General features: G+C 37.1%; 1 protein-coding gene across 5 annotated transcripts in view; it reads left to right on the top strand.

Moving 5' to 3' along the window:
• PARD3B (par-3 family cell polarity regulator beta) overlaps nucleotides 1-26829 on the top strand; it is a 412825-nt gene that overhangs the window by 205260 nt on the left and 180736 nt on the right. For 3 of the 5 annotated variants that reach the window (XM_080400255.1, XM_080400253.1, XM_080400257.1), the window contains 5 exons: nucleotides 2467-2652; nucleotides 8794-8964; nucleotides 12336-12465; nucleotides 18065-18164; nucleotides 20289-20404. In XM_080400255.1, coding sequence (XP_080256381.1) covers nucleotides 2467-2652; nucleotides 8794-8964; nucleotides 12336-12465; nucleotides 18065-18164; nucleotides 20289-20404 — 703 coding nt within the window. The remainder of the gene's footprint in view (nucleotides 1-2466; nucleotides 2653-8793; nucleotides 8965-12335; nucleotides 12466-18064; nucleotides 18165-20288; nucleotides 20405-26829) is intronic. The other 2 variants (XM_080400254.1, XM_080400256.1) reach the window with 2 other exon arrangements.

Below are 26829 nucleotides of genomic sequence, written 5' to 3'. Positions count from 1 at the left end.
TGGGCTCCCCGGTTCGGGAGAGACAGGGAACTGCTGCAGAGGGGCCGGCGGAGGCTACAGAGATGGTGGGGGGAGTGGGGCATCTCCCTGGTGAGGAAAGGCTGAGGGAGCCGGGCCTGTTCAGCCTGGAGAAGAGAAGGCTGAGAGGGATCTTACCAATGTACACAAATATCTTAAGGGCGAGTGTCGGGGGGATGGGGCCGGGCTCTTTTCAGCAGTGCCCAGCGACAGGACAAGGGGCAACGGGCACAAACTGCAACAAAAGGAGTTCTTTCTGAATATGAGGAAGCACTTCTTTACCCTGAGGGTGACAGCGCTGGGACAGGCTGCCCAGAGAGTCTGTGGGGTCTCCTTCTCTGGAGACATGCAAAACCCACCTGGGATGACGACTCTGTGCAACCTGCTCTAGGTGAACCTGCTTTAGCAAGGGGTTGGGCTAGATGATCTCCAGAGGTCCCTTCCAGCCCTGACCTTTCTGTGATTCTGTGATTTGAGTGCAGCTCTCATCTAAGAGTTCTGAATTGGCTGATGAGAATATGTGCGTTTTGAAAAAGATAAGACTGGGCAGAAAATCTTTCCTGTAAAACCTTGAGAGAGCTAACTGCAAAATGCTGATGTTAGAGGGCCAGTAATAGTGGGGGTTTTCCTTACACTGATTCTTTTGAAGGAAGTCAGAGCAGGAGTATTTAGAAATTATCATTCTGTATTGTTCACAGTAGTTATGAATTTGTAGGGTTTAGGGGGATTACATTCAGGATGTCTCTATATCTACGGCTAAGAAATAAAAGTGACAGATTTGTAATGGAGAATTGTCTACTTCTGGTGATCAAAGACAAAAGCACAAATGAGTAACACAGGTACTGGAAATGAGTGCTGGCATCGATACAGTTGCCAGTGTTGGTATTATGTCATTTTTATATTTGGCAGTTAGGCAAATTGTGTTGACTTAATGTCATGTAGTTACATTCCAGGAAGAATTTGAGCTTGGTGCATGTTGGGATTGAGGTTTATAGTCTTAGCTCTGTGGCTCATCCAGTTCTTCTCCAGCCCGTAGCTGCTGCTCATCAGTGAACGGGCATCTGAAATAAATGAATGTATACTTAGTGGTTACTGTTTCTAATTTATTTGTTGCTTCGGGATCTTAATTTCTGCTCCCAATTCTGTGATTGTGCTTCTTGTTGATCAGACAGCACAATAGATGAATTTATGGGACTGCTTTGGCTGCTTGGAAAATATCTGTACTACTGGCACCTTTGCTGATAATTGCATTGATAGTGTATGTACTGCAGCTTAGGCCCTGGAAATGATCCCTTGTTAGGTAAAATGAGGATTGGCCCAGCTACTGCACTCCTCCTTGTGTGTGTGTCTTCTCTTTGATAATTTAACGTAAGACTTTGACACCGCTGAAAGCAGCCCCCAGTCATCTTTTTCAGCTTGTACTTGTCTGTGTATTTTCTTTTCATAGTGTTTTTCCTATTGATTTTTTTAACACTACTGTTACAAAGAATAAAAAAAATGTCCAAATGACAAGAAACTACCTAATTAATTGTCTTGGTGTTATACGAAGAAGGAAGAGTGGAATAAAATCAGATGTGATGCATAAGGTCTTTTCCACTAATACCTTCCATGAACACTTCTGGTTTTATTTCTGTAGAGTGCCAGTATGAATTTTTCAGGCAAAAAAATGACTTTGTTTAATTTTATAATTCTAATCTGCTTTAAAAGACAAAAGAAAACAAACCAACCAACCCCGGCAACATACAGTGCTGCAAACCTGTACATACATGTACAGTAAAAGGAAGTTCTTTCTGGTCTTCCCTAGCTGTGGATACTTGACTTGTCATTCTTATAAACAGAAGTCTAATCTAGGAAAAATCTTGGGATCAACCTACACCAGAAGGGGAAAAAAAAAAAAACCCACCAAAGCTCTATGGAATAGAAGTATGTATAAAGGGAGTTAGTGCAGAGTAAGTTACTGCATTTTAAATTCTTACCCTCGCTTTTGTTACACTTAACTTCCCTCTGTAGACAGCTATAAGAGAAGGATAATTTTTTAAGGATGAAACTATTTTCAGAGGAGATTGGGATTTAACAGTACAGCTATCATTATGGTTTGTGAGCTGCATGTAAAGATGTTGAGTGTTTTATGGCTTACATTTTTAATGCAGCTGTGTTTAAAATAAATGTCTTCGCTGTACTCTGCTGCAACATCAGTTTTAGATCTTGTGGAACTAAGCTATTTTACCTTATATTTAGGCATATTCCTAGGGGTCATTAAAAACAACATTTTAAGCCAGCTCATGTGACAAAATACGAGCTAAATACATTGTTGGTTATAAGGCTGCTTCTTCAAGCTGCTTTCTGGAAAAGAGGACCGTTTCTTGTATCAACCCATGGATAAAACTAGTTTATGCATTGTCTCTACCCCCTTTTTGCTCATGTTTTCATCCTGATTTTCTCCAACAGAAAGGAGAGCCAAACTGCAGCATTCTTTCTCCAGAAACCACAGAGCAGTTGACCTTTGAGATTCCTTTGAACGATTCTGGCTCTGCGGGACTTGGTGTGAGCTTAAAAGGCAACAAATCTCGGGAGACTGGAGCTGATCTTGGGATTTTCATCAAATCTGTTATTCATGGAGGTGCTGCTTTTAAGGTATGGAAGAAGCACATCAGATGATGACTGCATTATAGTTCTGATGTTTCTAATGCTGACCAGTGAAGAACCTCACTTGATAAGCATTTTAGGAATGAATACCTTTTTGTCACACATTCTTTTGGGTGAGCTGCAAATCTACTTAAGTTTTGTTCCAGGATTCTGGTGTTACGTGTGGTAGGGTTTGCCACAAGGAAAGCAAATCAGTGGAAACCTTTGGGGGCATTTGGATGCTGCAGGAAATGGGAAAGAGGAGAAGGATAAAGGTGTGTGGGTACAAGGAGAGACTGCCTCCCAGCTTCCCTACAGCTCACAGAAGTGCATGGGGAAGTTTGCATGCTCTAGGCACAGGGACAGAGAAGTTAGATATCTACTTTTACTATCTGCACTGCTTTGGGTCCTCCCAAAGTGATACAGGCAGACCTATAAAAAACAATCAAAAGACAAGCTTCTTCACAAAAATTAGAAATTGACAATTATGTGATGTTAAGGATTATGTGTTTAGTTTGTGCTGTAAATAAAAAGCTAGCTCATAGTTTTCTTCTTTTATTCAAAAGATTATTTTTTTTACCAGTGTGGTAAAAATGTGACTTGGCTGAGCCTGGCATCAATTGCTCAAAAGTTACCAATTGATCCTGAGGTGGATTAAATAAATTGGTAAATGACAGTATTATGAATTGTTCTGCTCCCTCTGAGGACTATACAAGGACTGTTGTATATTTTTATGATTAAAAAGTATTTGAACTTTTTTCTAATCCTTAGGAAATCTGTTGACTGCATTTTTTCCAAAATAAAACTTGAAAAAGATGACTTTCTTGAAATTAGAAACAAAGGTCTTAATCTTTCAGGCTAGTACACTTAATTCTTGTGGATCCATAACGTAATTTTTGTCTCTTTTGTTACCTCAGCAATTCCTCACAGTTCTCTATTCTGTAAAAGTACCTTTTCATTCAGTGTATGTAAATTCCTCTACTGACATCAGCCTGCCGAGTAAGGCAATTCACAGCATTAAAACTTCCATGATCATCTATTTACAGCAGCTGGTAAATAGCAATAATCAAGGATTTAGTTTTGATGTGAATGTTTAATACTTCCCTGCTTCTATTATTTACCTGTCCTAGTCCCACAGGTATTTCAAAGCTTGGATCTTCTCAAGTATACCTGAGCCTGGTACATGCAGTTCAGAACGTTGTCTGTGGTTAACTCAGGGCTAAGTGACAGCTGAGTAACTTTACATCCGTTATTAGTTAAGGCATGATTGGCCAAATTAGGGCTGGATAAACTCAATTTATGTGCATGTCTGCTACAGAGTACAACTCATTTTACTATGAAAATAAGGCTGCCCTCCTTGCCTTCCCAGCTGTGTGTTCCCCGAATAATTGTCCACACCAGTTGCAGTGACAGCTTATACTGCTACAAATAATCTCAATGTTTTGAACAGCAAAGCTTGTGGAGCTGTATTCTGGCACTTTAGTGGGCTGGCTATCTGACTTGTCACATCATAGACACGTAAAACAACCCTTTCTAGCTCTGGATCTTTACCACACTATTCTCCCATAGTTACTCACTCCGTAGCAGTTGATTTCAGCTTGAGGGGTCTGCAGAGTAATAAAGCAGAACTTCTGTGCTGACATCTAAGTAAACGGGCTGCTGGCACAGGAAGCCACCATGACTGGAAGATTATTTTCTCTTGTGATAGCCTGTGGTCCTGTGACCTGTTCTCTATTCTACCCCATTGTAACCCTTACACCCATTAGAACTGTGTGTAGGCTGCAAGTGAGAGCTAGAGCCTCAGCTACTTCAGCCAGAACTATTCAGAGAACCTGTCCTGTGTGTTTTATACAAACACTCACAGAATGCAGTCATTTTGGCAATGTCTGAGGAGCCACAGTTTACTGTTGCATATGCATGGAGACCAGCTGTCTTTCTCCTGTCTAATGACCTTCATAACAAACAAAGCATAATCAGTGGGTATTAACAATTAATAAAATTTCTTATATCAAGTTAAAAAGTGTGCACGTATTTGTGCATAAATATTTAAACATGCCCTTATTATCCTTATTTTAAATGTCGCCTTTTAGCAGGTTTTTAAGTAAAAAGCCTTTCGTTCTAGCTGGTAGTTGTCCAGAGCATTTTCCCATGCTATTCATGATAACTCTCTGAAATGGTGTATTACGGATTTAGATGTGCATTTGCTTTTCAGTATACAAAGTTTTCTTGGGAAGCTATCACAGGAGGAAATCATAATGCTCTCTGACATGAGAATCCTCTCACTATTTCTCACTTCTGCATTTGGAGTTTAAAATTTGTTCTAATTTTGTGTTATGCTAATATAAGAGGGAGCTTTTATCCCCTTGTCTATACAGTCACCACTTGTCTTCAAAAGAAGACATGTTTACGTCTAACTTCAACATTTGCTTCACTGCTGAAGTAAATGCTCAGTTCTTCTAACGCTGTGTAAAGGTTTTGATACATCAAATTTCTTTCACCAGCGTGTTTTTTAGAATGAAGAGTTACACGAGATGCAGGCAATTTTTGTTGGTTACTGTTAACTGTTGTTGGTCTGAACCAAAGGGCTGGAGAGACGCCAACATACTTTAGTGTTTTTCAAAACATTAAAACATTAATCTAGCTCTGATGTATTAGTAGAATTGCAAAGTACAGTAAGGAAGTTGTAAAAAAAAAAAAAAAAGTAAGGGAAAATTGAAGTCTTTTAATTCTATACTTTATGATTTTTGTCCCAGCTAAAGATAAAAGGCAATATCAATGCATCGTGCATCACACATGCTACAGTAAGACCCAAGGCCTATTTACTGCTCTTGCTACAAAACCAAACAAAGTAAAAATGCCTTAATGTTCTTAGTTGGTGTTCTAACAATGTATCCTGCAGGAATAAGAACACTGGCTTTTGCTGGTTGAACCATTATGTCCCTTCTTAACCTTCTTTTGTAATTTTTGAAGTGTCTGGTTTTTTATTATCGCTAACATAAAGAGGTTACAAGAATATTTGTAATTGTGCAGAGCCTTTCACATGAAGAAAACATTTGACTGAGTTTAAATGCGTCATCTTTCCTCACAACTTCAGGGATTTCAGCCTTGTTCATCTGGAGACATCTTGGCTTTTTACTTGTGATACATTCCTGATGATCAGGTACTTGCTGTCTACTGCAGCTGAAACGCAGCAGAGCCATTATTAGAAGTAATGGAGTATTTTCTACATGTGCATTTGTTCAAATCAGACGTGGTATAGCTTGAACCTCCATGGGGCTTCTGAGTGCTGTTGCTATAAACATTGCTTGTTGTGTGCTGTGGATGGGGAAACTGGATGATTCCAATAAATGCCATCAAGGAATTCTTTCTGAGAGAGATGTCATTGATGTGATACGGGAAATAACTAGGTGTGCTTTGCTTAAAAACGTAAGTCCCTGAAGAACATGGCATTATATCTCCCTGCTCTACTGTAAAAAGCGTAAGAGTCTTGTGACTGGCTGTCTGAATACAGTAGCCATGTGGTGGTAGGTTCTACCCCTTGCTGTGAGTCTCCATGGAAAAAAAACCCAATTTTTTTTGAATAAGCAAGGGAACAATAATTTCACCCTTTATTAGAATAACTCACTTGCAATTTCAGAGATGGCATTTGAAAAGTGTTTTGCTGAAATGCCAAATGTTGTTTTTCTACTCAGAAGCCACAAAGAAACCTACCTTTCAGAGATGAAAGAAAAAGATACGTTAAAACAACATTTAGCTTATTTTGAGCCAAGCAGATTGTCCTGAAGTTTAGGCTTCTAAACAGGCCATAACATCAGTGATGTAAAAAATCTGTATTTGGAAACTGTTTTAAACATTGGCATTTCCCCCACCCACCCACCCACGCCTCAGTCTTTAAAATAGCAAAAGTTCTTTTGTGAAATAACTTCTACCTGAGCATGTGTGAAAAGTGTTCAGCCTACCTTGTATAGGTGACTTAGCAAGTGTTGTTGATCAGCATTTATAAAGCAGGCACACCTTTTTTCTCTGATCATAGTTGAAATGTTGAATTTTGTATTTAAGCGGGGCACTAACAGAATGGGAAGAAGGGAGATGCATCAAAAGAAGTACTTTAAGAACTGACATTATTAAAATATAAATAAATAAAAAGTCTCATACCAAAATATTACAAGGCAAATGAAAAATCAGGCCAATTCGGAGCTTTCTGAAGCTGCAGTGTTTGATGTAATAATACACGTTGTGTTCAGGACAGTTGCATGGTCAACAGATGTAGTCATGACAAGATTCATTTGACATTGTATTTTATACAATTTAATAGGAAGCTTTAATGGGTATTTATACATAGGTGTTTATCCACAGAAAGGAAAAAAAGTAATCCAATAACCTGTGGGACAATAGAAGGACATGAGAACCTGTAAAATTTTCAGGGTGTTACAGAAACTCACAAAAAAGAGAATATTTTTTCCTCAAACTCCTGTTGCAGTGAATGACTCCATTCATTTCAGCCGATTTTGATAGAACACAAAGGAATTGCAACATGTGCAAATAATAAAATTCCTTGTTCAAAAATGTTAACTCTTCTCTCCTTAAACTTTAGCATGTGATGGCATCATTTTCGATGTAGAGAAGGGGTGAGGTTAACCTATTTACTTTGGCTGTATGTAATTTATGTTGGCGTTAAATACTCAGCAGAGAGGTGGGAGAGGTTTCAGTATCTTTTCCAAATGGCATTGCTGTTTCCTATCCTTTGTTTCCATACCCTCCTGAGAAAAGTTATATTTCTCTTCATTTTCCTTCACTGAGTGAGTCATCTCCCAATTTTGTCTTTCAATCTTCTTATCCTTCCCAGTTTATTTTAGATCCTGGTATATGCTGTTCTTCTCCAGGTCCTTAGCTATTCATACTCTGCCATGGTAATGATGATACTAAGTTCCAACAAAAATAACGTTTTAGTAAAGCTGGGTTTGTCACAGCTACTGTAGCTCACTTGAGCACAAATGACTTGGCAGCAACAGTGGAATAGTTAATTGAATATCTTAGTGATAGGAAGAAATAAAAATCGAAAAGTATATATATTGTGGATTACTCAGATGCATGAAATGTAAACAGTTCGGACGAGTGCCTTCTGAAGAGTATGTAATGAACCTTTGAAGGAATGAGATTCGTTTTAAGCAATCAACGTATTTCTGTGCAAGTTCTTTCTCTGCTATTCTTTTTTCACTGCCCTTCTATATTGGATGTCTTGAGTTTTTTATTCTTTTCCTTCCTTCTTTGAGGTCTGATGCCAACCTGATAATTGCGAACTTGACAAGTTTTAAAAGAAACTCTTGTCTCTTAATTAAATAGACCTTATTTTCTTGTTAAAGAGAAAAGTCCATGGCACATGCTTTTATGAAAAGAAATAAATCACAGATAATAATGACAACAGCAGTAGGACTCCTAAATCACCAAATACCAGTGTCCACAATTTTATTAAGCTCACAAATGTCAGTTAACCTTGGCAATGAAACGGAATGACTTTTTTCAAAGCATAGGCTGCTTGATGTGGCTCAGCCCTAGTTTTATTATTGGCAGCAGGTTTGAATGTTAAAAAAACGGACAGCATTAATTAAAATAAGGATGCTTAAGTCTTAATGACCATCCTGAACTGAGAACACTACCCCATATGGTGGTATGGTAATTGTGACAACATAGACACTAGTGAGAATATAAGATAATTTTTGGAGCTGTTTCTTACCAGACCTTAACAGCAGATAATAATGCATGGAAAATGTGTTGCAGTACTTCATAATGGTTGCATTGCAGATACTAACAGCTGTGGGTCCTTTTTAACTAAGCAGAAGTTCCTTTTAATGTTTTCTTTGTAGAACTGATGCAAATTAAATTGTACATGCAGGAAAAACAGTAGCTTGTGCATGCACTTCTGTGTTTCTAATTGCCCTATGAACTTTACCCCAAATCTAGTAAATGGAAGAAAAAATGGCCAATTAATGGACAAAGGATTTTTCTTTTGAGAGACCCGGTACTATGCAGTCTCTTGTTTCTTATTAGAAAGCAATATCTGATTGTCTGCATCTTGCTTTCCTGTATGTTGCCTCTCTGCCTAATAATTCTTATTTAAAACATTTTTTGGTTTTATTTTTTTGCTTGTAGGATGGTCGTTTGCGAGTAAATGATCAGCTTGTTGCAGTAAATGGGGAGTCACTTCTGGGCAAGTCAAATCATGAGGCTATGGAAACACTGAGACGCTCCATGTCCATGGAGGGGAACATTCGAGGGAGGATCCAGCTGGTAGTTCTCCGGAGACTAGAGGTGCAGACGGAGGTGAAGCAGTGAATGCATTTATTAGATAAATGTCTTTCCAGTCCCAATGTTTTTGCATGTAAGAGATGATGGCTAAAGTCTTGGTCACAGAGAGCTCCTCCCTCCTGGCAGAATGAATTCCTGCCTTCCTGGAGTCAGGATACGCGTAGAGTTTCTGGTTGATCTCTCCTGGTCTGGCTGTTCCTGTTTGAGACCAGGCTAAAAGTTGCCTCTTATTTTATTTGAAAAGTATTAGAACAAAAGCAAATGTGGTCCCATAAAGGGTTATCTTAGGATTAATGTAGTTTTGACTATCTACTACCTTCTAAAAGCAATAGCTGGGATATAGGTGATTTGAATTCTGATTTCATTTGTTGTCATGATCAGAGACCTTGATATCTTAGTGTGACCTGGATTTAACTTCACTCTTGCTTTTTCAGTGTCATTAGTAATTCACTCCACTTGTTGTGCATGTGTGTTCTGGTCCTGTCCTGTCCCCCTACTTTTTTTTTTTTTCTTTTTTAACCTTCAAGGAATTAATATATTACTTTCCCTGGTCAGATGAAGGCCACTGCTTCCAGGATGTGTTTCTGAGTTGATTAGCATAAAGTTTGTTTAAGGTAACAAAGTAAGAGAAGAAAGAAATTTTAATGGCTCTTTTCTAGACCTCATATAAATCGATGATTGCCAATAGGCTCCAACTTTGAAAAAGAACGGTTTTATGATCTCTCTTGCTCCCTCTCCTTCATGCATGCATGCATATATGCACACTCATTCTTCATCTTTACATAGTTAATTTGTATGTGTGTATACTGGCTGCCCTTACTACTCATCCTCGTTTTAATTTTGACCCTTGAGTAAATATTTTAAGTTTTTCAACATCTGTACAGTTCCTTAAAATAAAAACACATACAAGTGTATTTGTGGTATAAAATGTTGTAATAAATACCATTACAGAATTTCAAGAGAAAATGACAAGCTTCTTACCTAACAAGCATTGCTGGAACTTTTCAAAACGTTAAGAACTATCATGTTTGTGGGTGTTATTCGCACAAGATATCAGAGGCGGGAAGAGAATGCAGATTATCTTTTAGTATAATTAACTCAATATTTTCTAATAACTTCCTATTTGTTTTACTACCACCATTGATTAAGAAATAGATTTAGAAGTATATTACTTACTGAACATTATGCTCTAACTTTGTTGGGCAGACCCTTTGCAAAAGCCACATGATGTCAATCATGCCAGGAAAATAAAAAAAATACTCATTAGCAATTCTGGAATACTTTAAAGGAAAATGCATTTTTGCTTTCCTTTTCTATGTGACATAGCATTATGCCATGAGGAAGAATTGTTAAGTATAGGTTATATTTATTGTGCAGTCTTGTAGCATGAGACAGATAGCTTACCTTCAAATAAAGCTCGCTTCTGCAAGTTTTCTTCATTTAACAGGAGCCAAATTGTTTTTTAAAAAAGCTTCTAATCAAACATCAGATTGACCCAATAAAAGTATGAGGCTGCTTTTTGTAGTTAAGTGTATAGTTTTGTTTATTGTCCAGACATATGAAAGAGGTAAATAATCTTGACTCATGCCCTGTGAAGAATGTATAATGAGGTCTTGATTGAATCAAATTCATTTTAGGCAGGAATTAATTTTTTATAGGGTAGTCTTTAGGTTCAATTGTAATTCCATTTGAGTCTGGAGACCACAGCAGAAATGGGTTGTTGCCCATTCTTTCCTTTCCCCAAAAAAGCTTCCTGAATACAGCATCTCAGCTTGGTAGGAGTATATGTTTAGAAATGCATTATTGTTTTTATTGGTCAGGACACTAATGGAGGTCTTCCATAACAGCTATGTTTTATAAGCTGGATACTCTAATTAGGCTGGTTACTGATCAGTTGTGGGATATTGATTGTGTCATTTGTCAAAGAGCTGGAAAAGCAGATTTGTTGTTGCTGTTATTTTAAGGCTCCCTGTCCCAGTCGGTACACGTCTCCAAGGTAGTACTAGTTCAGATGTTGTAAGGCTTAATTTAGCTAGCAGTGTCCATGTGAAAGTAGTAAATGTGGACCTTGTGACATAGGGGATCTTATGTAAACTAAAGAATTGCCAGTAACAAGAAGCACCATAATTGTCAGTGCCTGTATGGTGTGTGTGTTTCTGCACAGAGGTTCAAAATAGCCTTTTCAATTGGCTCATGTTGCACTGAGGAGGAGGAGAGAATGTTGCATGTGCTGCCTGTCCACTGAAACTGCATTTGTAGCCATATTGTCATCACGAGCATTCCAGCATTGATTTGTGTTCTGGGGTGTATTTTTTCCATTTTATTATTATTTTTTATTATTTTATCATTATTTCATTATCTTTAATATTCTTATTATTAATATTATTAAGCTTGAAGGGCAGGTTGCAAGGTGATGTAACCCGCTGTCCTTTCTTATGCGTTGGTTTGCAGGCAATCACTTGCTAATGCGTTAAACCTCTTGCGTTATTTTACAAAGAAACTTGTACGCATTAGATACATACATTCTGCAGTTGTGACTATGAAATTTAAGGAATGGTATGTTTAGTGTGAAGTTTGCTGGCACAATGAGCATGCGCTTTAAAAATAGAAGCCAGTTAGATGCCCCTTTAAAAAGCAGATACAAAAATCACAGAAACTACAAAGGTTATTTTGAAAACTAGCCATAATATTCCTCTGTGTGGATTTTCTGTTTTCCCTGAATAATGAGTAAGAAAGCGTCTTTCTGGGTCTGTCCCAGTTTTAGAAACTGTGATTATTTCTCCCCCCCCCCCCCCCCTTTTTTTCTTTTGAGCAACTGCTCAGGAGAATAAATTAGGCGATATGGCATGTACGGGGGGTGGGAAATGTCTCAAAAGAAAAGCTGACTAGAGGTGTGACAGGAGTTTGTTTAGCTGCTAGCCAGAAGACCTGTGTTTGGGAGTTTGGTGTAACTCCTTACTTGCAAAACTGCTCTAGTGTGTGATCATCAGAACATATGCACACAGTCTCTGAGAGAAGGGAACCAGCTGGCTGGCAGAAAAATACCATTGGCATTGCCCATGTTCTTGTGTTGACAATGTCACAAGCTGCCCTCCCAGATGGAGCATTTGAATGAAGCCAGTTGTGGGTCATAAAAAAAAAAAGTCTTCGTTTTTGTGCGTCACTTAATGATTGTTATTGCTTAGATATTGTCTTATTTCATGGTCAGCAAAAACAGATAGTCATTTTGAAGATAGCTTTCAAGTTTCTCATTTGAAGGGAATCAATGTACAGTGAACACATTGCATTACACTGTATTTGTGCATCTTCTGTAATGATGGCTGATCTTCTGCATTGTTGAAAATTTAAATTTTTTGCTACAATGTGTGGTTCTGTTTTTCTCTTAGGAGCGCTCAGACCAGGGAGTCTTTCAAAAATCAGCCTGTGACAGGAGTCATAACTTTGCAGCTGCTTCCCAACGCAATGATACTGTTCTTCAGCAATTTGTAACATACAGTCCTCAAGAAAGAATAAAAGGTAGTCTCTAGATATCCTTCTCTGTGATAAAAGTGCTTTGTGTTTTGGGGGTTTTTTGAGATCTACAGTCACTAGAAAAGCAATTAATTAGAGTAAGTGCACACTATGTTACTTTGAGGCTTGAAGATCCAGCGAGGGTGGGAGAGCTGACTCAGAAGTTGTGAATTAGATTCCTGGCACAAATTCCAGTTTAAGTAACAGTTTCTAGCTCGCTGCCCCAACACGTAAGGTTGGATAAAAAACAAATGATGAGTGCAAAATATATGTTGTCAAAATGTTTATTTTCTATATATCTTTAATGAGTGCAATGATTTTTCCATTGAATTCTTAGATTATGTCCCAGGGGTTATTATAAGCTAAATTAATTTATACAAAAGCATGATACTCATAAAGTACACTTAAAGGTAAATTTGTTCAAAGGTTAGAAATATTGCCCTAATTTACAAATTTGAATTATATTAAATAACTCATTAAAAAAAATTAAGTAGATGTGTACATTGTACAAAGAAAACCTACATGTATGAGCATATGCAAGCTTATAAGTAAGAGCTTTTAAGACTACTCTGCTATCTGTCCAGTTTGCACCTGACTTAGCAAGGTACTAGTTATTTGAAAAGTCTAAAGTATTTGAGATGGTCTTGACCCCTGTCCTTCTAAGTGTGCTCTTATTCTTCGAGCCAAGCACACACTTGAATACCTTCCAATAAGAAAAAAAGATTTTCTTCGGTGTAGTTGAATTATGCATGATTTTTCCCACTTCCCTAGACAACTGTGGAATCAGGGTAGCTGGCAAAAAGTAATTTCGTAGGCTGCTGTGATGACTGTGTGGGGTACTTTTAACCAAAATCAAAGAGCCCGTATCTGTAAAGCTCAAGAGAAACTCCCGTATAATTTAAGGGTAAATAATTTGTGGTGACTACAGTATTTTGACAATGCGACTCCAGGCAAAGAATTAGATACAGACACAAGCCTTGTAAATATTCAAAGATCAGATCCTTTTGTGTAGTTCTACCCTATATTTCTTGTGTATGGAAATTAAAATGATGCTGTAGTTATATGAGAAAAGAGTCAGTCATCCTTGGAGCTAGCCTGCCCTGTAGAGTTAGTCGTTGCCAAGGGATCAGATAGCAGCAAATACCTTCATTAATAAACACTTCCTTAAAAAGCATATAAATAAGCAACTGCTCTGGAGCCATTGATAGAGGTGAATGGCAACAGGTAACTTGTCACTTCCATGTATTTTGTTTTGAAATGTAAGAGTAATGTTACTTTCAGGTAAGGATTCTCCAACTGCGATCCAAAAATCAGGATGACTAGTTTGCGGCTCATTCATGAAGTTATTTTCAATAGGCGTCTTTTTAATTAAAGAACGATGATAAGAAGGCATTATAGCAAAAACATGTGATGGCCTTGGAAGAGAATGTATGTTGGATGTCGAAAGGATGCCCTGGCGTGCTGCTGGGGGCTGTTGTCAGAGAGGGTTTGACATGGCTGGAGCTTCCCATCCATAGCCTGGAAGGAGTCAGTGAACAACAAATGACAAAGATGTTGCTAGCATTTACCAGAAGTATCACTGTATTGCAATTTCTATTGAAGATTTGGCATTTGATGAGTAAAATTGAAGTGATCTTAATGTGGAACTGCACAGGCACTTTCAGCAGCAAGGTGTCTGCAGCAGGGCTGCAGTCAGAAATGTTCCTGGTAGAAAGCACTTGGAGCTTGCAGTAAGCCCACACATTGTAGGAATGTTTCTGTAATTTTGAAGTCATGGTATTAATTACTTTGAGCTAATACTCATTCTGCTTGTCACCTATTTCCAGTCACTGGTTCAAAATATTTTTTTGCATGTTTTTTTATAAAGTTTTGTCCTCCGCCTTTCAAGACACATGTAAAGGCAAAACAATACATCTGTTCACAACCCTCATTTAACTCAGTTATGAACTTTAGGTTGTGTGTTCATTTAAGGACGTGAGTCACAGACATAGTGAGCTGCTTGTGACAGGCAGGAGCAGTCCCTTGTACGTTCTTATGGCGCACTATCCAGATCTTGTATGTAGAAGTACGGTTGGTACGTTTTTATGAAGAATAATAAAACATAAAAGAGATTTTAACATAATACAGGATCTGATGTATGAATTTAATGACAGGAGCAGTATTATGTTTAATAAAATGTCACTTTCTCAATTAATGTTTTCTAATAAGTTATTTCCAGTACCATTCACTGCTCCTACCAATAAAATTATAATAAAATCTCAGCAAAAATACACTGAAGCTTGGCCTGCTAATACTGCTGTCTGTTTTAAGAGCCTTTTTTTATTATACATGAGCAAGAAAAACTAATGTCTGGGGAAAAGTGGTTATAGCCAAAACATTACATTTTGTCTTGCCTGTGGATATTTAAATAAAGGGGGGGAGGATACTGATCCAATATTGAAATGCCAGTGTTTGTTCTATTTTTGCATGAATAATACTTGCTGCCTTCAGGTCCTCACTTCTTTTGCTGCCAAGCTATTGCGCAGATTCAGTGTTTTTTAGAACAACCTCTTTGAGAATTGATACTTCAGTGCCAGCAGCTTTTTACATCTCTGGTGTTGAAAGATTACTGGAATGTGTTTCATTAGAGGTTCCTATATATTTCTTAGAACCCTACGTTATAAACGGTTTTAGGGGAAATGCTGTCATCTCTCTGGTTAAGTAGTAGAATAATCATAAACTCTCTCTACTACCATAGACTGCTGAGTCTTCATGATTGTACAAGCATCTGTTTCCATAGGTCTGGTAATGTCAAGATAGAAAACTAAGAAGTGAAATTTTAAATTAATGTTTAAATTTTGCTTGTAAATATTACATGTGTCTTATAGACAGGCTTATTTATTCTCCTAAACTGTTTAATATCTGAAAATTCAGTATATTTTGTTTAGTGGCTTAGCTGTTCCTCTGATCTCTCTGGATCTGTTAAGAGAATTTCCTGAGGTCTTGAACATGAAGCCAGTGACTGCTTCTTCAGTTAAATTCTCTCACTCTTTTGCTCTTGCTCCCATTTTGCTGGGAGCTGTAGTCCCTTGTGGTCATTTCTGGTTCACTCAGGAAGTCTGCCATTTTTCTATGTGTACCATTTTTGTACTGCAAGAAAAGTGCCAGTGGTAACAAACAACGTGGTAGCGCCACCAAACACCCTTTGTGAAATGATTTATTAATTACTGTGAATCAAAGTTAATGTAACTACATGATACAGTCTCTTGTTATGGCTATCAGAGGTTGCTCAAAGAGGATAAAGCACAGTGTAGGGTGTGGTGTTTTCTTTTTGTTTCAGTTTTTTGGGGTTTTGGGGTATTTTTTGTTTGTTTTTGTTCCCTTCCATCAGGCATCTCTTTCCTACTTAGGGCAGTCAGTAGTTTAGGGACTTCCTAAATCAGATGTACTGTCTGGACTGTTGTGTCATTGATACCACTCTACCTTTTAGTCCACTTCTTAATATATTTTTAAAAAGTGGATTTCCCGAACAGCCTCATGACAATGAGTTCCATGTTTTAATTGCACCGGAAAAAAATACTACCTCATATTAGTTCTAGGTGTGCAACTTGACAGTGACACTGAGTGCCTGCTATTTACTGTGTATGAGAGTCAGGGAAAGCTTCCTTTTCACCTTATGCATGGCTTTTACAATTCCATAGACTGCTTGTATACCCTTTTATTGCTTCTTACTCTAAACCAAAGAATCCTAGTCCGTGGTCCTTGTAGAAGTGTTTCTACGTGTGTCCAACTACCCTTGCCACCTTTTCAAATTGTTTCTGAATTAAATTGCATCCTTTTTTCAGATAGGAAGAATGAAACCTTAGATGCTATTTCAAAAATAGGCACACCATTAACTCTGAGTTCTCAATGGAGTGTTCGGACTTTTCTTGAGGCTCTAAATGTCTTGTTTCTTTTTGACTTCACTAAGCATATATTAAAAGAACGATCCAGTGCACTTGTATTGTACTGTTCCAGAGTCGTAATTGCTGAAGTAATAGCCTTTGTGTGTGTGTCAAGGGTATTCCCCCACTGCCATGTGTATCACTTCGCAGTCACTGACAAGGAATTCCACCTGCCTTTCCTGTTTACTTAATAGCCTGCAGTCTTTTTGCAGAGGTGCATAGTCTGCTTATTTTTGGTAGTTCTGAGTGGGTTTACATGAGTAAATTTTTTCATCTTCCACTTCATCTTTCAGATCATCTAATAACATTGAACAGTATGAGTTTCCCTTTGTTCTAAATTTGTTTTACTGTGGGAACTTGCCATTTTCTCCTCATTTCTGTTTCCTGTCCTTAAATTGCAACCTGAAAGAATGTGATCATAATGCAAGAAGACAGTGTGCATATGTTAGGTAGCATACCTGTTTTCTGCATCAGACTGGCAATCGGCATTTTTTAAGGCCTCATTAGAACTTTTCATTTGCTCACCTTCACTTTCTTCTAATGATGGTCTAACTTTTCCTGAGATACAGGGTTTGAAATATTTCTTTTATTTCTGATCTTTAGGTAGGAAGCTGCCCAGCCAGTAGTTTTACAGGGTTCTTGAGCTAACAGTGTGGTTTTGTTGGGGTTTCTTTGCTTGCTTGCTTTTAGGGAACTGTCTCAGTGCTCTTATCTAATAAATATAGTCTGTTGCTGTCTGCCTTGATTGCCTCCTGGTAAACCCTTTTCTCTTAAATTAGATTAGTACTTGCAAGTAGGATTGACTGACAACATTCAGTGCCACAGAACAGGTCACATGAGTGTGGTATGTCAGTGTTGTTAAATCGCTTACCTGTCACTGAAACCCAAAAATCAGTGTTTGTGTTTCCTGTTAAGTTTTGGAGGGGTGAAGACGTGTTCTACACTGAAAAATGTAGGGACGTTTTTTTAAGATCAGACCTTTAGATTGAGAGGTGAATTTACAGGGCAGTAATGAACTGGCTTACAGCAGGCAGGGCAGTCATATTAAGTACTGCAGGTACAGAAGTGGTGTTGCTTTGCAAACAACTGAACAGTTTGAGTATTTAATGTTTTTCTCAGTCCAAAGTAATTTTCTAGTGTGAGATGAATGCCTGTTGTAAAGGTAAAGAAGGAATTACCATAATGGTAAGAAAATGGAGACTGTAATTCGGAAATGCCCCTTTCTTCTCTTGCATGGGATAACAGAAATTTTTCTTCTGAACTCTTTGCTGAGAGTGTGGTTCTCTTCTGTACGTGAAAGGTGGCAAATGCTCCCCATCAAAGGGAATGAAAGCATGAGCCTACCATCGGTTAGGGTGCAGCTATGCAGAGGTGAAAATCCACTCAAATGGAGTAAAGCAATTTGTGCCTTGCACTCAACTTCACTATAAGCACAAAGTTTCCCTATATTTATCTTTAATTATGCATATGCAAATCTGAAAATCAGCTCTTCAGGAAATCCCAAGGGGTATATTTTCTGCTTGGTGTGATTTTAATTCTAGTTTAGTTAGTTTAGGGATTTGAATAATTTGTGACTCACTTCAGCATTGCTTGAGGCCTTCCAGTCCAGTCATTGATCAGTGAACTGGTGTAATGTACTTGTTTCTCTGGCTTATTTAACCCCTTTTTAAATTTTATTTCAGAGTTGCCAGTGTCTGATCGTGGCAGTGGTGAAAATGAAACCCCTCCACCTCTCCCACCTCATCCCAGTGAGGATCTGCTGAATGAGGATTATAATCATAGGTTGGACTTTGGCTATTCTTAATAGTTACAACTCGAATTGCTCATTAGTGGTTGTGATAGTAGTTCTAATTGATTTAAAAATCACTTTTTATTTTTTAAAACATTATACTAATGTTTTTAGTCATCTGGGTGATCCTTTAATATAATCTGGGAATGTTATTTCAGCATTTACTGTGTTGTTCATTTCAGTTGTTCATAAGCTGCAGTATGCCTGCTGTCCATGATCACAGTGGATCACAATACCCAGCATGTATTCAGTAAAATAAAAAGAATCCCAAACCATAATCCCAATTAAAAAATTTAAAAAAAAGTTAATCTAAGACTGTAGCAGTGGTTGCTATGTGTGGATGCAGTTCCTGAAGTCTTTTAAAGCTTTAGGACTCGTAGCCAAATTCAGTTTGCAGGAAACTGGATTTTCTTAGGCAGCATGTCAGCCAAAAACATTCTGGAGGTTACAAAGTGAATCTTCGGTAAGTTTGAACGTTGAAAAGTGTAGGGGAAGAATTTATGGACACTTTACCAGTTATAAATGCATTGGGTAGATTTTTCAGATATTCTGGGAATACCTTTTGTAAAGATACTCTAAAGGTGCTTGATGGCAGCTACAAGCTTTAATTTCCTTGGTATATACAGAAGTTTGGAAGTGCAGGAAAAAAAGTGGAGACATGTTGAAGGTTCATGATGGCATATGCTTTGACTTTCACAAGCAGCACAGGATTCAAATCCAAGCATCATTTCAACCTATCATACTTCTAGATGCTGAAAATTCAATGTTGAACACTGTTTACTCAGTGTGTGTGTGTGTGTGTGTGTGTGTTCGGTTTTGATATGCAACTGTTTTATTGCAATGATATTAGGGAAGCCTGCATTTCAAGTAAAAACTTAGCCATACTTCTGCCCTTGTGCACATGGATGTGATTAAAAAACTACCCTTGAAATTATTGGTTGCACATAGTATTGAAGAGTAGATATGTTTTAGTATGGATACCTCGAATTCTTCATACCATGAAAACTCTTGTAACTATTTTCTCTTTGCTAACATAGAGAAATTTCATAATTTCTGGTCTCCCAGGCAGGTATGTATGACATGGTAAACGAACAAAAGTCTACATAGACTAATGGAACTCTGCATTAAATTCTCAGCTGCAGTTGTTTGCTAGAATCTATTAATAGCTTTTCAAGAAGCTGGGAGCAGAAACACTCTCTTAAATGGTGATGGTGTATTAAAATGATGATGAAATTTACAGGCCCTTTCTTCCACCCTGACTTTTATTCAATGTTGTATTGGTTTTCCATTTGGCACTTAAGTTCTGTTGAAATTGAATTGCTATGTCAAGTCATGCTGATTTCACTGAAATTGTGTTGCAGCAAAAAATGGGGAAAGGTGTTTTGATACTGTAAAACCAAACATTTTGATTGAAGAGTTTGGAAATAAATGTTTTTTGTGTTTGTGGGTTTTTTTATTATTATTTTGGAACATTTTGAAATGTTTAGATATCTGCCTAACATTACGTAAAATAATCAAAAAAAAAAAAAAAAAAAAAACCAAACAAAAACAAACCCCCAAGAACCCCCAAACTGAAACTACAATACTTTGGAATTTTTCAGTGTTATGGTATCCTTCATAAGACCTCCAGGCTCCAGCCTCTGCAGAAGTGGTGCAAGGCTGTGAAATAACTTCATATTAACTGATGAAATAGGATTGAGCTGTGTACATTGGCGGTATTTTTCCAACTTTCTGTAGAAATAAATAATTTGGAAATGTAGTGGCTAAATAGAACTAGCAAAATACAAAAAAAAAAAAACAAACAAAAAAACCATGAGAAAAACAAAACCAAAAGCAGGTACTGGTATGTCCCCCTTCTGCTAAATAAAATATGAGTGTTTAAAAGCAATCATCACTAAACATTTATGGTTATATTTGAATCCGTGATGAAAAACAAGTCACTGGAGGTGTTAAGTCTCAGAAAAGGAAGTTGAGGATCAGTAACTGATTTTAAAATGCATGGCTGTAAGCAACTGGAGGAAGAAACACATGTATACTTGTGAATGCTTTAATTAGTTCACTCATGTTTTGAACTGCTGCCTAAATATTTTACATGTCTTTTTTTTTTTTTTCTGTAGCCCTATCATAAATTCAGCAGTGCATTTAACAGATCAGCACATCAACTTCAGATCTTTGACACCAGCCAAGCAGTCTGAATCAATTAATCTGAAAGCCTCCAAAAGCATGGATCTGGGTAAGAAGGGGTGGGGTGACACATAGGTCAGCTTTTTATCCTTATCCTATCTGCACCATCTCTGTTTCTTGCTTTTCTTTCTTAAACACAAGCATCAGGGAGTAAGTTCTGCAGAGGTGCTACAGTGATGGGGACAATGGTCAGCCTTCTGTAGCAGCTAATTGCAAGTACCCTTTTTACTGAAGCTGAAGAAAGGTTTGTGTTTTGTTTTCTTCTAAAAGACTATTCTATCCATTGTATTGAAATCTTAGCTGAGGCAAAGAAGGAGCAGAGGAAAATAGGGAGCATTTGCAAAAATGAGCAGAAAGAATTGCTGTACAAGTTTTATATGTCTAAAAAATATAGTGAAACAGCAATAACATAAGTTGTTTTCATATAGAATATAAATGATTGCAGAACTACACTTGACAAAGGCTAACTTTCATAGGACAAGTTGTGTATTTTTCATTGACAGTGACAAACACAGGCAGTCGGTATTGCCGTAGATCTTTATAAATGCTTGAAGAGTGGTAAGGTTATGGTCCTCTACCCATCAAAGCTGTGAAGAAAATCTTGCAGGGTGGCTGAAGCAGAAAGTAAAACGTTCTTTCAATACTGGGAAAGCATTTGCAGGTGGAAGTTTGAAGGGTTATTGCAGTTGAAAACCAAGTCATGTTTTAATGAAAGTTCAAGGAAAAATTTGCAAAGTTCTTACGCTTCAAAGAAAGTCAAATAAGCTTTTCTTTTTAATTTTAATTCTTTGTGGCACTCATTCTTTATCTGTTTTTTCAAATTCAAGTGTTGATGGAGTAGCTTCGACACCTACCATTAGGATGTCTTTAGACACATTTCTGTTGTTTTGTTGGATCAGTTTTTGTTGCACAATTAATAGAGAACATTTAATTTCTTATATATTTTCAAGGTAGCTTTCTGGTGGTGCTGAATTTTTTTTTCCCCTGAAACTCTCTAGGTTGGTCTTAGTTTTTGTATTGCTGATTTTTGTTGTCATCTTAGTGTCATATTTTAATGTAACATAAAATGTGCATACTTCTCTAACAGAGTGCAAGGAAAGTCAAACAGTTATTAATGCAGGATAAGAATGGATGAAATTAATAGAGGGGGAAGATCTTAAGGCAGAATTTCAAAGCTACTGCATAACCAGACCAGAAATTAATCCTTTTGCAGTTCTGTTCCACTGTCTTGACGAAGAGTAATGCATTAGCTATTATTTTAGGAATGGAAATACTCTTCAACAAAGGAATGTGTTTACAGACTTGAGTCAAAAAGTATATTGTATGTAGTCTGCCAGAAAAAATAACATTCAACTTTACTGAGTCTTCTTTTAGAAAGGTTTACTTACAGTTCCCACAGAAGTCACTAGAAAGAATGTGCACAAGCACCATTGTAAAATTGGGCAATGGGAGTGTGCTTGGGGGCATATTCAGAACTGTCAGGTAACTTCTACTTCCTTTTATACTGGTCTGTGTTAATTTATATTGTGAGATTCAAATTCATACAAGCAACCTGCTCTTGACACCAAGAAACAATGGTTTGAGAATGTGTATGAGTCACTAAATCATAATGGTTAAAAGCTAAAATAAATTGGGTGCCAAAAAGGAAATAAATATAAAATATTTATTTTTAAATTAAAAAATAAAATAAAAATTGGGTATGAAGATGTCTTTAAGATCTTTCAAAAACTGTTGCTCATAGAAGGTAGCTGTTGAAAATGCTACTATGCTACAAATATGAAATATGAAAGTGGATCTACTATGGAAGTAAAACACAAAAGGGATTATTATCTATTGTCTGATTGGAGGGCACTAACCTTCTCTTGTGTGGTGATGTGAAGGTAAATCTATTACTTGAGATAGTAATTTAAAGAACTGGAGGGACTAAGAAAAAACTGCACCCATCCTGTTTTATATACATAACAATAGAGAAGTAAAATTGCTGGCATGTAGGTTGGCAAATAAAGAAACTGCGGAAGATGGAAGCTAGGACTTGTTTTGCAGTCATTTTCTGTCAAGTAGTGGAAGTACCATGTTTGACTTCCCACCTTTTGAAAGATTTTAAGCAGAAGCTTCTGGCTGGAAGGGTAAAAGGAAAAGAAACAAGAAAATCTTAAGTGACTACAATATAGAATGCTTCTAATGTAAATAAAACCCCCCAAAAATGGTATAAAAACTACTTCCAAATAGAGCATTCATATGCACGCTCCAAGATGGATTTCTGGGGGGGAAGGAAAGTTCTTTCTTAGTTTTTATAATCTGCTCATTACTTAACTGCAGTTAAGGCCAATAGTAACTCCTCATCCCAACATGCGGCTGTGTACCCATTATTGATTCCAGTGCATTGTTTGCCACTGGAAAAAAAAAAAAAAAAAAGATGATGGGAAGTGCTCCTCTCGACCCAGAGTTGAGGTTGTGAGAAAGATTGGTTCAGCACTGCAGAGGAACTGTGCAGCAGATTTGGTAACAAAGGGGAGATGTCCCCTATCTGAAAAGTATATAACTGCTGGGACTTCTTTTGCCAGTAGTCATGGGATGCTGTCCCCTTACAACTTTTCTGAGTAGTACTTTACTGAGTTCTGTCAGTCACTTCCAAAATAAATCCAATATGATGAACAGAAAAATCGCAGAACTGGAGTCCAGGAGGGGAGCTCTGAGACCTTACAAAATGCACCTGAGATGTAGTTTCTTTCTTTTTAACCTGAGTTGCCTCTGAATCAAGTGTCTCTGCACATCTGGGTAGACATAACCAGCCTTGCAGGTTACAAGGTCCAGAAATCCACATGGGTGTCTCTAGACCAGAATAATGTCATAAACTCTAAGTAGACAACAGAATTGGCATAGTACAGGACATAAATGTGAAATCTACTGCTATTCACTTATGAAACATTCTTTTTCACCTTGAAACATGTATAATACATCCATTGCCTAATTATAAGATTACAAAGGCACAGATTACATGGTGGCATCACCGTCAGAAGGCTCATCAAAGGTAGATAACAGAAAATTTTAAAACACGAGAGCCCCAGGAATCCAGATTTTGATTGTGAACCGTATGAAAAAGTAGTAAATTCATTAAATTAGGGAGCTAATGAAATTGTTTAGTGAAGGTCTTTCTGGCTTTGAGCATTGATGTATACACAAGAAGCAAATCTGTTAAGACTAGTCTATAATTACATAGATTCACAACGGAAACTCATTTAACGTTGATGTTTATCTTTTCAGTTTTATATATATTTAGGCCCAGAAACCTTTTTAGTGCTTACTCTGTTTTCCAGTCATATCTATTTGCAAAATAATAATTATTATAATTATAAATTAGCATCCTCAGTGAATAATATTAGGAAATAAGGATGGGTGATCAAAAAGCGTTCAGTACTGCTAACGTTGCATCAGTTTGTCATTGTCAGTCTCCAAAGCAAATCCTGCAATGAAAGGAACTTGGCGCATGCAGCAAAACGTGTAGGTTACTTGCCTATAGAGCAGATGTGGTTTAGTTTATTGACTCTCGGTGCATTTTTGTGGTGTTGATTGGACAGATGGACAGGAGCAAAGGGCATGAACTGCTGCCATCTGATTGTTTAGCTAGGTTTCTGTGCTGTCATGTGTGTGCCATGAGTCATATGAACTGACGCATGTTTTTAACTGCTGAATTCACAACTAGCATGAATCCAAAAGTAGTGTTGTCTGGAGTTGGTGTATTTGAAGAACTCAAGTTATTTGCAGATTTAGTTTTTGCTTTAATCTACTTTAAAAAATAAAAATCAGTGGCATGTGTTATTGTTGTAGAAATCTAAAAAAAAGATGAAAAGGGAAGTATAGCGGTAGTGGTAATTTCATTTTGCAGGCATGAGCGGAACCTTGCCTTCTGTGTACAGATGTTCTTGCACAAAGTGTGTGGAGGTATAGTGACTGGTTCCCCACTTTAGCATCCATCATTTACACAGCGGTCAAAGACTTCTCAATTTACAGCTTCGTTCAGAGTAATAGGGTACAGATTAGTCCCATATCAGCTGTAAGTCCTAATGTTCTTCTCTGCTGCTGTGTTGAGATAATGACAGTGCTTTCTGGATCACTGGTAGAATTCATATCCTGTGACTTGTGGTATATTTGTCTTTGCCTTGTCTACTCTTTATTTTGAACTGCTGGTGATAAAAGAACAGAGCCACCCTTTCTACTGATCTTGGCACCTGACATAACCACTCAGTTGCATAATTTTTTTTGCTTCGAACTATGGTGTTTGAATATGTTAGCAAATAAAAGATTCTCCTTATACTGTGATTTCAAGAATTTTTACAAGGCCAAAGAAAGTCTGACTTAGAGTGCATGCTTGTACTGACCAAATTTAGGTGGCATACCCAGCCTGGACTTGTATTTATAGCATTATGTTAAAAATAAGCAAAACAAATTCAAAAATGCTAGAAATAAATGTTGTGTGGTCCCTTCCCACATAAGTGGTACACTTTTTTTGAAACTTAACGGTAGAGTGAAAATGAAGAAGAAATCAATGTCTTCTATACAAGTCATTGGAAGGATGATTTTCCCTTTCTTTTAACAACCTTCTATACACATACATTTTTCCATACATTACCACAGTTGTCAGAGAAGAATTTCTATGTAATAATTTATCAGAATCCATTTTCAATAGTGTTGGTTCTTTCTTTTAGCTGTATTAAAAGGTAATTTTTGGAGAACAAATGGCAATATGGATTATTTTTTTAATGTTGTATTGGAAGGTGAAAATGAGCATGGTCCAAGAAAAAAAGAAAGGAAAGAAGGTGTTTTATTATTTATCTGCAACACCCTTACTTTCCATAAATCTTTATGCACAGGAGTGATTTAGGCTATGCATAAATGTACTGTAAAAACTGCAGCCATGGGAATTGTGTTCAAGCACATGAAAGTGTGGCTTGTTTTAACCTGAAGCAACATGAAATTGAATCATGAGTATATATATGAGTATGTAGAAATTTTGTTGTATATAAATTCAGGCAAAGTACTGTGCAGATTTATATTTGAGAATGTTGGTATAATAACCCATGACTGCTATCCCAAGGTGCTGCTCAACCTCTCCTTCCTATCCCCATAAAAATAAAAAACCTGTAGATCTTAACTGATTAAGCTCTACAGCCTGAAGAAATGGAAATGTCCTTTACTTGATTTTAAATGTGAATGCATTATTTGCTAAAACATCATTAGACATACTCGGAGTCCCTTAACCTTGGGGCATATTTGTTAAAGATATTGGCCAACTTACATATTTAGGAATGATTAGCAAATGAATATGCCAGATATAAGGTATGTAGTATTCTGTAAGAAAGCCAATATTGAAATAAATGCTAATTTCTTTGTTAGTGAAGGGATGCACTCAATTACAGTTCACACTTTTAAAACACCTCAAAACAAAGAGAAACCATTGTTTTTCATCCAGAAGGATGTAGAAAATGTAAATCGAGATGCTGCTAGCTATTAGCTAGTTTATGGTTTGATCTGAACCAGATTATTCTTATTCTGAGTGTAATTTTGGATATTTAAATAAATATTTCAAAAAGTAACCAAATGAGGAGCAGGCGGAGCTGAGGGAGGTTACTCTTCAATTTAAACGTTGTTTTGATTCAGATACAATTAAAAGAATAAAGTTTGAGAGGTCCCTAGTGAGAGTTATGCTATTAGTGGGGAAAAAAGTGGTTTGGTATTTTAAAATCATTGTTTTGTTATCCATGTTGTATGTATGGAATACATTTGTTGAGTTGGCTTGGGTTGAAACTAGCTTCAGAACTGCATTTTGGAGCCAGTTAAGTTCATTAAGAGCATTAATGAGGAAATGAAGATGATGGCTCAGAATTTTAACAGACTTTTCAATGTTACTGGCTTCTAACAGTAATTTAACAAATGATGTCTTGAAGAGAAAGACTTCCGATTAACAAAAACATCATGGGTTTATGAAAAACTGCGTTGCTTAAGGCTGTGATTGTCTTTGGGATCAAGGGTCAGGAGAGATTTTAATATTATTCTGGTTTATGTCATCAGTCACTTTTTAGTACTGTCAGACTGGATGTGTATTTTCTGAAGCCACTCTGCAGAATAATTTTTTTAGAAATGAACACAATGTAGTTTTCTTAGTTTAAATGAATTTCAAATTTCTGTTTAAGGCCTATAAGTAGAGAATGAAACAAAATCATTTATAAAGTGACAGGGACACTGTGAATTGAATTGAAATAGGACTGCAATTAGGCATATTTTGTATGAAAAGAAAGGCTTTTGACAAGGTCAGTTCCATTACTCAGTTTTACACCAAATCTGCATTGATGCGATTGAGGGGAAGGTGAGCTGTGGCATAAAGGCAGAAGTGGGTAGGAGGGAATATCAACTTTTTTGTTGATATGGTTTTGTACAAATCTTCAAAGATTCAAGGAAGCTTGGTGTGGAGCCTAC

Source organism: Falco punctatus, assembly GCF_963210335.1.
Source record: "Falco punctatus genome assembly, chromosome: 8".
Classification (NCBI taxonomy): Eukaryota; Metazoa; Chordata; class Aves; order Falconiformes; family Falconidae; genus Falco; species Falco punctatus.
This window is presented reverse-complemented; position numbering and strand designations above follow the sequence as displayed.